A 15,368-nucleotide genomic window follows, 5' to 3' on the forward strand; every position below is an offset into this window, starting at 1 on the left:
TCTGCATGAAAGTTCACTAATTGAGGTCTAGGGTTACATGTACATGGAAAGCTCTGATCAAGGTAATTTTCTTCTAGATGTTGTATTCGATTATATTTTCTTTAGCACAGAGATGTATTTAATTAGAGAAACGTATATTGTTTCTTTAAGTCTTTTGTGTTATTGTTCACCTTAGAAATTGAGAGCTGGCTCTGATATTGGTGAAGGGATATTTTGGGCTTCTAAGCACATATGCGGTTTCCACTAGGATTTAGGCCTAAATAAATCTGTGAGTCCCTATGTTGGTGTTACTGTCTATTACATACCTGTACGTGTGTGGTGAAGCTTGTTCCTCCCTGTCACTAATGTATTCTATCTCCTGTGCCTGCAGCAAAATACATGACTCAAAGGTGTATATTCAATGCTTTCTGCGAGCTGTGACAGCGAGCAGTGCTGCCTGCTCGCTGTCACAGCTCGCAGGGTCAGTATTGAACTGACTCCCTGTGCACGCCGTTTGACCTTCGCTAGGTTTGTGGAGCGAGGGGGAAACAGCGTATACGTCCGCTAAAACAGCGAGGCTTGCGGCTAAATGCAGCGGGCTCCCTGCATTAACCGCGAGCATCGCTGTTTGGGGGAATCCTTGCTGTCCTCTGACAGCGAGGATTTCCCCAGCACGTTGAATAGGGTGAGCAGCCAGCGCTGGGGTTAAACGGCGAGGATCGCTTGTTTTCAGCGATCCTCGGCGTTTAACCCCCTCACCGGCCGCATTGAATACGCCCCAGATTGTCAGTGGAGATGCAGTATAGCACTATAGTAAACAGCATACCATGAGTATTTTAAAGAGTCAGGAACCTTATTTATTTCTTTCAATTATTTATTAATTGCACAGATATTACACAGGGATTTCAATCTGTTCCTGCCCCGGTGGAGCTTGCGCTCTATATTCCCCACCAGATGTACAAACATACACTCTAGGATTGGTTTTTATACATTGGATTATGGGAGAAAATATAGTAATTAAATTAAACCCACATAAGCGCAGTGAGAACATACAAACTCCACATAGGAAAACGGTGGCAGCTCCAGAGGTGGGCTGCGGCACAGTTCAAAATTTAAATAGGGGAGCCACCAACTGCCATTCCAAACGGATTCATTGGCAGTGGTTGCGGCTCCCCTATTTGAATATTGAACTGTGCTGCATGCAGCCCCACCCTGGAGCCGCCACTACTGGTAGGACTCTGGTTAAAATCAAAGCCATAACCACTGTCCTGTAAGGCATTAATGCTAACCATTGCTCATCCATACTTCCCCAGCTGTGCCTAGCACAGGGGAATATGTGTGCTCGACAATACGCGTCAGTCCAATTCTATGCAATTAACTCAAGGGTGCCGTTGTTGGAGTCATTGCATCAGCCGAGGCACTTTGCGGTGGTCGAGATATTGCACAAAAGTGTTTGCTGTCCCATAGGGTTCTGAACACTTATCTGTGAAGTGGGGGGCTGGTTTCAATTTAAAGAAAGCCTATAGCAAAATGGGGTGACTTGTGGGTTCCCATAACGGCAGTTGTGCTCTAGTGACTAGAGGAGTGGTTCCCAAACTTATTTGAATCACGGCACCCTTGAGCATAATATTTTTTTTTCATGGCCCTTCTAGTTTGTTCTAGAGAAATTTAGAAGAAAATATAAATATTTAGTAAATTGTATCTATATGTCATTGATTGGAAGCTACATGCAGTGGTTTTGCCTATTACTTTTACCGTAAATCATTTGAATTGGACCAGGACCATTAACCCAGGGCAGCCCTGCAAGTACCCCAGGGTGCCGCGGCACATATTTTGGGAATTAATGGAATAGAGGGAGCTTTGAGGAGCTACAGAAGATGAGAAGTTGTCTGCTTCATCAACCATAGATGTCTAGTTATGCCTGGGAAAATAAGGTATTTATATTAGAGACATAAATAAGGAAGTAAAGGTAGAGCAATCAACTAGCACCGCATGCCACTATTTGTCAGCGAGCCATCAGCTTGTAACCTATCCATTTAATAGGAAATATTGATATTGCCAGGGCATAATGCACACGTATGAAGCCTCGTGTTTCAGCATTGTCAAACAGGGTACACACTATCCAATTATCGGACAAATCAGCTGATAATTGGCTGATCAGCCTGATTATTGGATAGTGTGCATGCCGATGCATTAGCCAATAGATGGCTTAAAGCGATCCGGCAAGGGTCAGATCGGGTGGGCGATATATCGAGTGCTGCATGTCCTCTCTGGTTCCCGACCTCTCAAAATAAGTTATAGAGCTCAAAAGATAGTACACACTGTGCGACAAGTTGCAAGCCATGTACAGGTGAACTCCGATGTGATAATCGCCCTATCAGATCAGAGCGTTTATCCGATCCGCAGTACTCTGATAACTGTTGGTTAAGCCCACAAAATCTCTGCCTCTGCTGTGAGCCGGTGACGGTTATACTATAACAGCAATATTGCCTTCTAGAAAAACAAGCATTTGAACAGATTTCATCTGCTAATCAGCGAATTGCTGTAGAAAGCTCTCTGAGTTTGCAGTGTGGGCAGACAACATATTTATTGCCAAGACGAAGCACTAGCAGCTGTTGCAAGGGCAGGTGCTGACATATTCGTTTAAATTGAAACAATTAAAATTCAGCGATGACTCTATTAATTTGTACGTTCCTGGAACATTTAAAGGCCTATTTAATAACGTGGTGCTAATTTTGCTGTAACTCTAAGCAACAGGATATAACGTTTGTTTTTATAAGTCATAACCGTCACTAAACTAATCCAAACTAATAAAACGTTTGGTACTCTTTACCTAGAAGGGCGCCCATCGCGGGCATCACATGTACTAAAAAATCGCATGCGATGCGACCGACGCGATGCCCGCGATTTCCCATAGGGATGCCCGCGATTTCCCATTCCTGTTCAATGTCCCAATTGACCCGATTTTCCATAGGGAACAATGTTAAATGGCCCACAGAGGCCAAATAGGCACCCTGAAGTGTGAAATGGCCCCCCCAATTGTTAACGCCACCCCACGATCAACGTGAACCCGAAGCGTGGCGAGCGCAGCGAGCCCGCGAGGGGCGGCGGTACGCGACCTACGACCTTTTCATACCCCCACTATCCACGTCGGCGTGGAGTTGAGAATAGAAAGTGTGGCGAGCGCAGCGCGCCATTGAGCCCGAAGTGTGGTGAGCGCAGCGAGCACCGCGAGGGGACGCGGACACCTTCACAGGTATACGCGTCCCCTCACGGGCTTCACAGCTGTCCGCCTGCGCTCGCCACGCTTCGGGCTCGGTGGCTCGCTGCGCTCGCCACACTTTCTATTCTCAACTCCACGCCGACGTGGATAGTGGGGGTATGAAAAGGTCGTAGGCTGCGCTCGCCACGCTTCGGGTTGACGTTGATCGTGGGGTGGCGTTAACAATTGGGGGGGCCATTTCACACTTCAGGGTGCCTATTTGGCCTCTGTGGGCCATTTAACATTGTTTCCTATGGAAAATCGGGTCAATTGGGACATTGAACAGGAAAATCGTGTTTTTTTCCGACTAAGACCACACCGGATGAAATCATATTTATCTTCTATTCAAAAATGTTTGGTAGACTTCCATATTAGAAGTAAACATCCTCTGCTGCCAAGGGGACAAGCATTCTCCAGAGTGGGGGCACAACGCAAATCACTTCCCAATCTAATGCACCTCAGTGGTGACCATCGTCTCTTGTGTACGGTAGCTACATAATGCTGTTGCCACACCCACTTTTTGATGCACCTGAAGACCTAACCTGCATTTTCTCTTCCTCTGCTGTCTCCCTATATTACACAATAGGGATAATATGAATGTATGTGTTCTCATATCTTTCAGTGATCACAATGGAGATATGAAAGTGCCATGAACTGCTTAGGCTGCGGGGCAGGGTTTGAGTGGTTATGGTTAGGCGCTAGTAAGGAGGGTTAAGGTGCCCATACACAAGTAAGATCTCCAGATAAATCTACGTGTGTATGGCCACCTTTAGGGTGATGCTGTGGGGGTTAGGGTTAGGCTGCGAGAGGGAGGAGTGTGGGGGGGGGGGGGTAGGATAAGTATATCAGACTCTTGTCAGGATTTCCTCATCCAGAATGTCAGTACAGGTTGAGTATCCCGTATCCGAATATCCGTTATCCGAATTATTCCGAAAACCAGACATTTCAGAAAGTGAAAAAAAAAAAATTATTTGCTAAAAACTCACTGGGGACATTTGTAACAGCATCACTGGGGACATGAGATGTAACTGGCACTATATATGTGCAAGACAATGATTGCTTGGCATTCAAATTCAGGGCTGAGATAGTACACACATTTTGTTTCACGTTTTGAAACCTTGTTTTTTGAACAAATAAAATATATTTGTGTGTATTTTATGTGGTAATAAAATATATTTGTGTGTATATTATGTGTTTATACAGCATAAATGCAAGATACTTCAAAATACATCATTGAAATATCAAAATATTCCGAAATACGGAATAATCCATTATCCAAAATTCTCCTGGTCCCGAGCATTTTGGATAAAGGATACTCAACCTGTATTCTGACTGCTGGCATCCTAAGCGCTGATCATCTGTATGTATCCCATAGAAGTACCCCATTTCCCTGTAGTGGTACAGCTAGTAAGGTATAAACAGCTCTGCGTATAGTCTTTACCCCCCCCCTACTTTTTTTAATGCAAAACCAAAGCCTGAAACCCATTTGTCTGGAAACACACGTCATAGACATGAATAAAAGACCATTGTAGGTGTGTTTCTACCATTACTTGGCAATGGGGTTACTGAGAAATACTTCGTCTTCCTCAGGAGAGTTGGGGTAATCTCTTTTTCATGTGTCTGAATGGAACGCTGCCGCTTTCTGGGGCAATATGTTGTATCTCTTCTAACCACTAACTGGGCAAACAGCTACGTGCCGGATTTTATGTTCCGTGACTAATTCTATAACAAATTTCAGGAAAAGCCAAATAAAACCCGGTTTCCGGCATCGTTCTGCACTTATCCTGCTGGAAAATGCTTTACCAGCAATTGTTTCTGCCTACAATAGTAACTATTCATTTGCATTTGTGTCCACAGGTTCATCAGTACTATAGCTGTTTGCCCGATGATAAAGTCCCCTATGTAAACAGTCCTGGTGAGAAATCTAGAATCAAACAACTTCTACATCAGTTGCCTCCTCATGATAATGAAGTAAGTACCGGTACTGAAAGGTCCAAGCAGCATTTTTCTCTTCACTGTGGTTGTCATTTAAAGGTACCAACCATATACATGCTTAACAATCAATTTAAAACCGTGATGAGAAATCGGTTTTATTTTTCCCTAGAGATTTTTATTAGCTGACATTAAACATCCTTTTCAAAATCTCTCTGGAATGTGCACATCATGGCTGCCAGTTGAACACAGAACAGTGTTGTTTGACTAGGGTCCAGCTCCTTTTAATGCAGGACATTGGCCTCTACCTCGGAGTAATGCCTTCCTCGAGCCTTGTTTCTTATCTTATGCTGGCAAGCTGGTCCATTCACCATTGTGACAACTTCCCAGCTATATGCAGGCCTATAACACATGCATACAAGAAAGCAAAGGCTTCGACAAAAGTTCGGACACATCTGTATGCCTTCCCCATGTTTGCGTGGATTTGGTACAAGTGCTCCAGTGACTGATTTGAATGCGATTGTTTTCTTTGGGTAAAGTCTCTCTTGGCGCTAAAGGAAGTGTTGGTATAATAGAAATAAACAATATTAATCATCCATTACCAAACCTTTACTACATCCGTTTCATCAGTCCTATTATTTATGCGGGATGGAAAGGTTATAATAATTTAGTGACAACCTAACTGAGATTCTGATGGAGGACAAGGCATGTGTTGTAAATAGTAAGGGAGTGCAGAGAATGCCAGCTAAGTATTTTATCAATTTAAATGGCTGTTTACTTGATAGCACTTCAGAAGTATTTTCTACCTTCCATTTGCTTTTCCTTTTTTGGCTTCTGAATGCTCTCTTGTAACTTTTACATAATACAATAATTTTTATCTTTTGTTACTTCCTTTTGTGATTTTGTTACCCTTGTGTTTATTCACTGAAAGATTTTTTTATTGTTTCTGCTGCCCCAGGAAACAAGACGAATCCGCACTTTCAGGGCATAATCCATTTCGCATTTAGTAAAAGCCAATAAATGAAGGTAGTCTGTAGCTGAAAAACCTTAATGCAGCCTGATTCTTCACTTGAAAATAACAAAGGGCCTAAATCAGCCCTGATCATAGGACAGATTTGTTCTCAAAATGGACAAAACCATGTGCACTGCAGGTGGGGTAGATGTAACATGTGCAGACAGAGTTAGATTTGAGTGGGGTGTATTGAAACTGAAATCAAAATTGCAGTGCAAGAATAAAGCAGCCAGTATTTACCCTGCACAGAAACAAAATAACTCCCCCAAATCTAACTCTCTCTATACACGTTACATCTGCCCCACCCATGTGCACATGGTTTTGCCCATTTTGAGAACAAATATGGGTACTTATGTAGTATCTGGGCGTCCGATTTAGAAATCGGATCGGATCGCATCGCATCGCATCCGACCAAATCGTATGCGATGCGATGGTCAAGATTTTTCCATAGGATTCAATGTTAAAATGGTCTGAGTCCATTTTAACATAGAATTCAATGGGAAAAAGGGGTCCTTTTCCTTTCCCCACTATCCAAGTGGGCATGGAGTTGGATATAAACCTGTGGCGAGCGTAGCGAGCCACCGAGCCCGAAGTGTGGCGAGCGTACACAGAATACTTTTTAAGAAATATGCGTTCGCTCGCCACGCTTCGGGCTCGGTGGCTCGCTGCGCTCGCCACGCTATAAAAAATCAACTCTATGCCCACTTGGATAGTGGGGAAATGAACAGGACCTTCTTAACATTGAATCCTATGCAAAATCGCATCGAATCGCATCGCATCGCATTGTATGCCTTAAGGTAAGGCATACAATCACAAAATCGGACGCCCAGATACTACATAAGTACCCAAATTTGTCCTGAGATTAGGCCCAAAATCCATATTCACTAACAAGAAAGTTGAATTTTATATTGCACAATGTTTGTTACTTTTTTATTATTATAGTGCCCCTAAAAGTTTAGATTTTAATGATTCATCAATGTTCCTGCCACACAAATGTTTGTTACTGATGAACAATTAATTGTATATTCCTCCTTCAGACGTGTTTGTTACTAACGAGCAGACATATGTTTATGAATTCCGTCTGCGCAGGCTTCGCAGTAGGGCATTGCTATTCATATCTGGGTTTTATTACAAGTGCATATTTCGGGGAGTTTACAAGGTGGCTTTTCGACCCTTGGTCATCTCAGTAGACTTCTTACGTTCATAAAAAAAAAAATCTGACAGCGCAGATATGTAGAGTATGAGAATAGACTGAGTAGTAAATTACCTCGTGACCTATACTTCTGCAGTTTATACAAATAATATTTGATCGCATCTGGTAAAATAAGGAACAGTTGCAATATAGTTATTTTCTTGTCTACCGAATTAAGAAACTATTTAGACTTGGAATCTGATCACTGGCTGTTCTGTAGACTTGCCGTTGGTGTGTGTGTGCACTTTCTTGGCTGGATAGCCCCGGGTCCCGGATCACATTTTCTCTTTCCATATTGTAACCTCTTGCAACTCCCACCAGTGTGGACCTTGGCGTTACAACTTGGCAAAAGGGAAGATTGGGAAAAGAACTGCAGTTGGATCTATGTGTTTTTGGACGCGCACATCTGAGCAAACCTGGTCACATTCCAGCGCGTAAATAAATAATAGATGGGGTTCCTACAAAAAGCTGGGCTGGGATGAAAGGAAAGAGATAACATAAAAGATGTGAAATATGACTCAGAAAATTATCTCCAACTGAGTTTCCATATGAAGACCGATCCTAAGGGTTAATTCATTTTTTTTGAGGTCTTGGAATGAAATTTAGATAATTAAATTCAACCCATATGTTGGCATTTTTCTGTTATCTTCCACTTTTTGAGCGTTATTAATCTTTATTGCATTGGTGATTCAGTCCATATGCTACAGTATGTGATCAATATATATATATATATATATATATATATATATATATATATATATATATATATAAAATACACAATATGCTAGCACTCACTGATGTTCCACAACGGGGTTCGGTGCACTTCCAATACATGTGCATAAAAATCTAATCGAGAGGATGGATCTCATACAGATATATATGTGTGTGTGTGTGTGTGTGTGTGTATATGCTGCTTAAAAATGTCCACATTTTTGTATGCCATTACAGAAGATGGCATACAGGGGTCCATAGTGCCTTGTGACATACAATACCACAGGCAAAATGACGGATGCTAACTAGTAATCGTTCTAGCACCCTCTATTTTTGAAAACCCATGCAGTTCCTCCCCCCTGCCTGGGGTGTTGCTGTCTGCTGTAGTGCTTCTAGCACACTGTGGTCTGTATATCAGCACTGATATGCAAACCAGACCTGTGCTAGACACACCACAGCAGACAGTGACACCACAGGCAGGGAACAGGAACTGCATGGGTTTTCAAAGATAGTAGTGTTCATTCTAGAACCTGCTAACATTGGACAATAGAAACAAAATGCATAGAGCTGATGGGGAATGGTGTGTTTAAAAAATAAAATAAAACCTCATCCAGAAGACGGCATTTGCTATCGGATCCAAGTTAAGCTTTCCGCCTCTTGGTAAATTGGCCCAGACTGCAGTGCACGTTGGGACTAGTGAGGTCTGCTGCATTGCTTCGCTGGACACAGGTGCACTCATCATGAGTAAACTAACATTTTTGCATTCTATACAACTTAGTAAACGGGCCCCGTTGTTAGTTAACAAGGGTCTACTATGAGATGAAAGTTATTCCTCCATTGATTTGAGCAACTGCGCCCATATACAGTAGTTGATGGTGAGAGTCAGACCCATAAATGGGGTCTGCAATCCAACAAATGAGGTATGCACACGTAAACTCAAAAAGGTGTCTTCGTGCTCTATCAAATTGATGTAGTAAAGGCAGGACACTATGCGATCAGATCTGACCAGCCAGAAATGGTATGGTGACGTTAAGGAAGCATTGTCAGCGGTCAATTACCATGTCCAAGGTCATCGTCCTATCTGATTTCCTAAAATGGAATTGTGGTCTATTTCAAGTATGCTTTTCCATAGCCGGAATGGTATTTGACAGAATTAGCAAAGTAGGTCCAATGTAACTAACGTCAGTTTGATGACAATGGATTGGATGCGATTCAGGCATTATTTGGTTACAGAACTTGTACTCTCAGCACCAGGAGAGTCCACTCTCCTAATCTTCATAACTTGTCTCAGATCACTTCTCTTCAGCTGCAAAACTGTGAATACAGAGATTGCAAACTGTTGCCCAATGTATTACATTACCTCTTTCTTTGTTTCCTGGGGAAATAGCTGTCAGACCTCATCCTTTTGATGCTGGCGCCCAAGGGTCATTCTTTGAGGTTCTACATAGAGGAACATGTCAAACTGACAGTCATTTTTAAAGTCTCACCTGTTTAGAGTTTTTTCAGATGCCATTGTTAATATACATCATTCTGAAAATGATGCATTGTGGGATAGGATCTGAGAACAGGTATTAAAAGTGCCCGATTGCTTTCCCACCCAAATTGATATTTATTTCATTCATCAGCTGTGGAACACGGCCCGACCCACCTTATTGCTGCCTGGAGACCTAAAAATGTGCCAACAGCACTCACGGCCTGTTCAGTATTACCCCAATGAGGATAGTTTGGCTGGTTAGTTGCAGGAGGTATTAAAACCAATTGTAATACCACAGTTAAACTAACAGCTGAAGCCGGCAATGGGGACTGTATTGTTATCGCCATTTCTAAATGTCTGCTGCTAGATTTCCATCAGCACTCGAGCGGCGGAACTTTGAAATGTATCAGGAGGCCAATGACAGAATCCTGACAGCTAGCATCCCAAACATAAGTGTGCTTTGCCGGGTTAGGGTCAGGCCAGGGATGTGGGGGTTAGGTTTGGGCACTAGTGGTAGACTTAGGGTTAGGCTGTGGGAGGGGAGGTTAGGGTTAGGCTGCAGGGATGGGGGGGGGGGTGGTTTGGGTTAAGCAGGGAGGGTGAGGTTTAGGAACATAGAAGGGGGGGGGGGATTTAGGAATGTAGAAGTGCGGTTAGAGTTAGGATCCAGGTGGTGGGATTAGGTTTAGGTAGTGGGGTAAGGGTCAGACTGTGAGTGCTAGGGTTTGGCTGCAAGGGTAAGGGGTAGGGGGAGAAGGTGAAGTCACTTACAGAGCCCCTGTTGGGATTCTCCGTATTGGGATGCTAATTTCGTCTTATGACCACCACTGCTTTAATGCATAAAGTTTATTATTTCGTGTTCCATATACAAATGGAGATAATTTTGCTATTTTCTTAATGCAACTGTGACATCAAAAGGAAGGTGGATATATTTATTAGCATGACAAATACGGTTGTGGATTATTAGATAGACAATGCCTAGAGATAGACAGTCAATAGGGAAATGGATCATAGGAAAAAGTTGACAGGTCAAAAGGTCAACATGGTCATCCTTTTGACCCTGTCGACCTTTTGGGGTAGACCTGTTGACTGACTATATAGACCCTGTAGATCTATCCAGTGCTATTTTTCAGCAGGAACCAGCAGGAACTCAGTTCCTGAACCTCTAATTAAATATGACATCATCATCAGGAACTAAATATGTACTTTCCATAAGATAAGTTTTATTTTAAGGCACTTGTGAGTGCCTTTGTTTCTAAATACAATATATACATCTATATCTCCCTCCCTCTCTTTATTATATATATTATTTTTTATTTAATTGATCCTTCCCAGACCTGGAGTTCCTGGACCTATTTTTCCAGAAAATTAGTACTGGATCTATCAGTCGGGACCAACACAATACATATATATACTGTATGGCATAGTCACCAATGAGAATCTATCATTTTTTCGAATGCAGGTTCCTGTAGAGCTACAGAACTTTCTGCACTTAGAACAACGTTAGTTAAGAAGATTGTATTATACAATTGCTTCAATCCAATATCAGATATAGAAGTTAATGTACCTCTTTAAGACTTAACGAGCTAGGACTAACCTAAAAAAAAGCCCCAGAAAACAAACGACTGTGTTCCTATAACATTACACATGACGCAGTTGGAGCCTCGATCCCAGCCATGGTTTCTATCTGGAAAATGTTAACGTGAGCCTTTTGAGAGCGATTTTCTCAGCAGTAAAATCCAGCATTATGTCTTTTATTGCGATTTAATTTTCAATAACTAGTGTCTCGCCGCAGACCTCATCTCTCTGTTGTTTTAGGCATACTGCCTTGCAGTATGAACATGATTCACAGATGAACTATCGCTCGTACACAAGTCTTTATCGGCTTTCGTTTTCATTATTGACACACGTTATAAAGCCATTTGATAAGCCATTGGTCCGAGGCCTCTTATGTTTTCCATTATCTGCAGCAGAATTACATTCCGGGAATGCCCTGGAAGCCTGCCTGGGACTTGTAGAACCATGAATATGGCGGACGAGCCATAGGTTTCTTAAGGATGCACAGTGTGCATTTTTTTTCCTGACAATTAAATAAAACTTTAAATGCAATTATTAAGTCCTGCTATTCAGGGGCTGATTCAGGGATGCGCACGAGTGCCGTCCTGCTTACACGAGCTGTCATGGCGGTCACAGTGAGAATTTAGCCACAACACGATTGACCAACAGGGATTGTTTAAGGGTGGCAAAAGCACAGGTGTATCACAACCATTTCAGGGGTGTGTCACCGCTTGAATTTAAAATTCTACACTCGGTACAACTGGCTCCAGCATCTTCCAACCACTATGTTGAGCGACCACAGTGCACAACCAGAACATACCTCCAAAGTGCTCTGCTCCTGGACTTCCTTGCTAGTGGCAGCTGCAGAGGGGGGACTGCACCACTGAGCAAAATTCAAATAGGGGAGTCACACCTGCCAGTGAGTTCCAGACTGTGGTGTTTGGTTAGGCAGTTGGTGGGGCTCCCCTAACTGAATTTTGTCTGTGCTGCAGCCCTGCAACTCTGCCACTGGCATGGAAGTCCAGGAACAGAGCATCTTGTCCCCCCTGGAATGGGTCATGTTGGGAGGTATGCAGCAGATGGGAGACCCTGCCAGTGGGATCCTCAGTTCAAATCATGGCGGCTGTAGCATTTGCATGTTTTGCACAACCGCTGCGCACGGTATCACAGCTGCGATAGCAGTTTACTACCATCTCTGTATCATCACCTATATGGGAACTGTGGGGAGTAGTGAGCCAGAAGAGAAGTGGCCCATGGCAACCAATCCGCTGCTCTGTATAATTTTAAATTATGCAAATTATAGATGTTACTTCAGTGCTGATTGGTTCACTGCTTCATACATCTGCCCCAGTGTCCTGCTAACTTGTTTGGCACAGGTTCGTCCCTACTGGGGTGGGACTGAGAGCTGGGCTGGTTCCCGATCCAAATCGAAATATCCTTTTAGTTAAATTGTTAGCTTTAATTCCGAATTTTGGCTGGCTCTCTAATTTAACAAAGTATCTTTTTCTGTTTGTACAGCATCATTGTCTGGCAATCCGAACATTTGTGTAGTCCACTGGGCCATGGGTGAAGCTATTTTTTTGCAGTAATTCCAGACAGCTGAGAAAATACAGACATGGGTAGATTAAAAACTGTAATCCGGAGTATTTGTTGCAACAGCACAGAGTATTTCAGATAACTGAATTGCTTGTCCAATTATAAAGGGGTGGGAGGGGGTGTTGATAAGTAAGTGGTCCAGTCTCAGCATGTAGACAGGAACAGCAAGGTGCATGACAGTAGCCAATGCAGTGGGTTCAGCTACCTGTGTGCAGCCAGTGCAGTGGCCGTGCGCGCGTGTGTGTGTATTGTGTCATTTTCAAGCAGCATTACTGCAAACAGGTGCCCGGTTTTTTTTTATGTTTAATTGCTCCGCAATCTTTTCCATTGATTTTTTAGCTCTACAGCAGCCTTGTTACAGCCTTTCCCCATAGAAAAACAGCAAATGTTTCATATTAATACTAAATATTTAGAAATGTCTTCGTTGTCATCGATTTTCAATGTCTGAAACAGTATGACTCATATAATTGCAGAAGGTTCGAGAGCTGAAATCTCTCCTTTGTTCCAGGTTCGTTACTGCAATTCTCTGGATGAGGAGGAAAAGAGAGAGCTGAAACTGTTTAGCAACCAAAGAAAACGGGAGAATTTGGGCAGGGGAAATGTCAGGCCATTCCCGGTGACCATGACAGGAGCCATCTGCGAGCAGGTAAATACAGGCTGGTTATTGAGCTGATTGTTCATTGTATGAAGGACAGGAGAACACATTTTGATGCCTTACCATTACAGCCACCGTTGGGAATCCAAGAGAATGTGGATGGTGAATCTTTAGTTTGTGTGATGTCCACTGGTCAAATTGTTTTTGCTTTGTACTGTGGCCACCTATTTACTACATTATGCTAATTTGAGTATCATGCATTTATATAATCGCACCACCCACTTTTTAAGCCGCAACTTTAAAATGTGCTACTTCATGCTGGGTGCAAAAGATCTGTCTGGAACAGGCATCCAGGGTGCAACTGGATGTCTGAAACTAACTAGACACTGGGTTACGTGCCCAAGACAATCCCACAAGACGTAGCAGTGCCGGGTGTCTGAGTAGTCTCCACTGGGGTTGCTACCAAGAAACTATTATTTCACATTAGCCTCTGCTCTCTCATTGTATTGGGCAGCACGGATGGTGTAGTGGTTAGCATTACTGCCTCACAGCGCTGAGGTCATGGGTTCAGTTCCCACCATGGCTCTAACTGTGCGGAGTTTGTATATTCTCCCCGTGCTTGCGTGGGTTTACTCCGGTTACTCTGGTTTCCTCCCTCAATCTTAAAATATACTGGTAGGTTAATTGTCTCCCAAAACATTAACCCTAGAATGTTTGTGTGTGTGTGTACATGTGGTAGGGGATATAGATTTTAATGGTGTGTACACACGGGGCGATATGACTGCTGGCGATATATTGCTAGCAATATATATCGCTCAGTGTCTCCTTTTCATCAGCGATGAAAAGGAGACACTGCTGCTGTCACGGGGCAGGGGGGGAGAGAGACCCGAAGGGAGGAGGGAAGGAGCAGCAGATGCTGCTGCTGTCACCGGGAAGGGGGGGAGGGAGACGTCACCTCCCTGTACTCACCCCGCCCCCTGCTGGTCAGAGGCAGCTGCACAGCCAGGTAAGCAGCGCTGCAGCTTCCGGGTTGGGAGGGGGAAGCAGCAACAGAAGGAAATCCTTCTGCCGCTGATCTCTGCCGGGGGATGGGTGCCCGTCTGGCGCTGACCTCCTTGCGCCGGGGGTAGCAGCTGTCGCAGGAGCGGCGATCACTAAGGAGTACACACGGGAGCGCGCAGCTGGCGATTTATCGCCAGCAGCACTCCAAATCACTGAGCGACCATATTTCCAGCGATTTCAGCCAATATCGCCCCCGTCTGTACGCACCTTAAGCTCCACTGGGGCAGGGACTGATGTGAATGCTCAAATATTCTCTTTTAATAAATAAATAATAATAAATAGTTACCGTTTAATACTTTCTAAAAGAGTGACTTGGGGATATCACCCTAAACATTAAATCTGATGTGTTCAATGGACATTCGGGTTAACATTTATAAAAGTTTGGATTTGGCAAATCTCCTAAACTGTCCGGACCCGCCGGCTGTGTCCCGGTAATAAGTCATCTGTCCCATTTCATTGCTAAAAGCGAATATATGATTGCACAAGCTGTTTAAGGGCCAGGGCTCCTCTGCGGAAATAGAAGTGTAGAGGCCGTGTCTTTAGACCTAAAGCTTTATATATCCCAGTCATTCATTGAGTGTGAAAAATTGGCCCCAACCTTCGTGCCGTCAGCGAATTCTTTGCGGCAGAAGAGGGCAGAGGGACTGGGCAGGGCGCTTATGCTCTCACCCTCTGAGGACAGAGGATTTAGAAACTGCAGGTACCATAAGAAACATTCTGCTGAAGCACATAAATTATACAGAATGCAGTAGAGGAAATAATGCCTCCTCGGTTTATTATGTGCAGGCGAACACACATTGCCTCTGGCCGCTCGTACAAACGATCGGTTTCTGAGATTGCCGTCCCAGCGGAGCAGCATACAAGAGAACTCCTCTGGTCATTAAAGCCGAAGCGCATTCAACACAACGGTGCTAGAATTGGCAGAAGACACAAATAAATGCCTAATTATATGACCAAACATTCTTGAATCCTCTCGTTTAAGATTTGTACAAACGA

The 15,368-nt window shown here is 43.5% G+C and overlaps 1 protein-coding gene across 3 annotated transcripts in view; it reads left to right on the forward strand.

Annotated features, from left to right (window-relative positions):
• PRICKLE2 (prickle planar cell polarity protein 2) overlaps window positions 1–15,368 on the forward strand; it is a 259,945-nt gene that overhangs the window by 204,597 nt on the left and 39,980 nt on the right. For all 3 annotated transcript variants that reach the window (XM_083156040.1, XM_083156042.1, XM_083156041.1), the window contains 2 exons: window positions 5,099–5,212; window positions 13,224–13,361. In XM_083156040.1, coding sequence (XP_083012166.1) covers window positions 5,099–5,212; window positions 13,224–13,361 — 252 coding nt within the window. The remainder of the gene's footprint in view (window positions 1–5,098; window positions 5,213–13,223; window positions 13,362–15,368) is intronic.

Source organism: Crinia signifera, chromosome 8, assembly GCF_055691185.1.
Source record: "Crinia signifera chromosome 8, ASM5569118v1, whole genome shotgun sequence".
Lineage (NCBI taxonomy): Eukaryota > Metazoa > Chordata > Amphibia > Anura > Myobatrachidae > Crinia > Crinia signifera.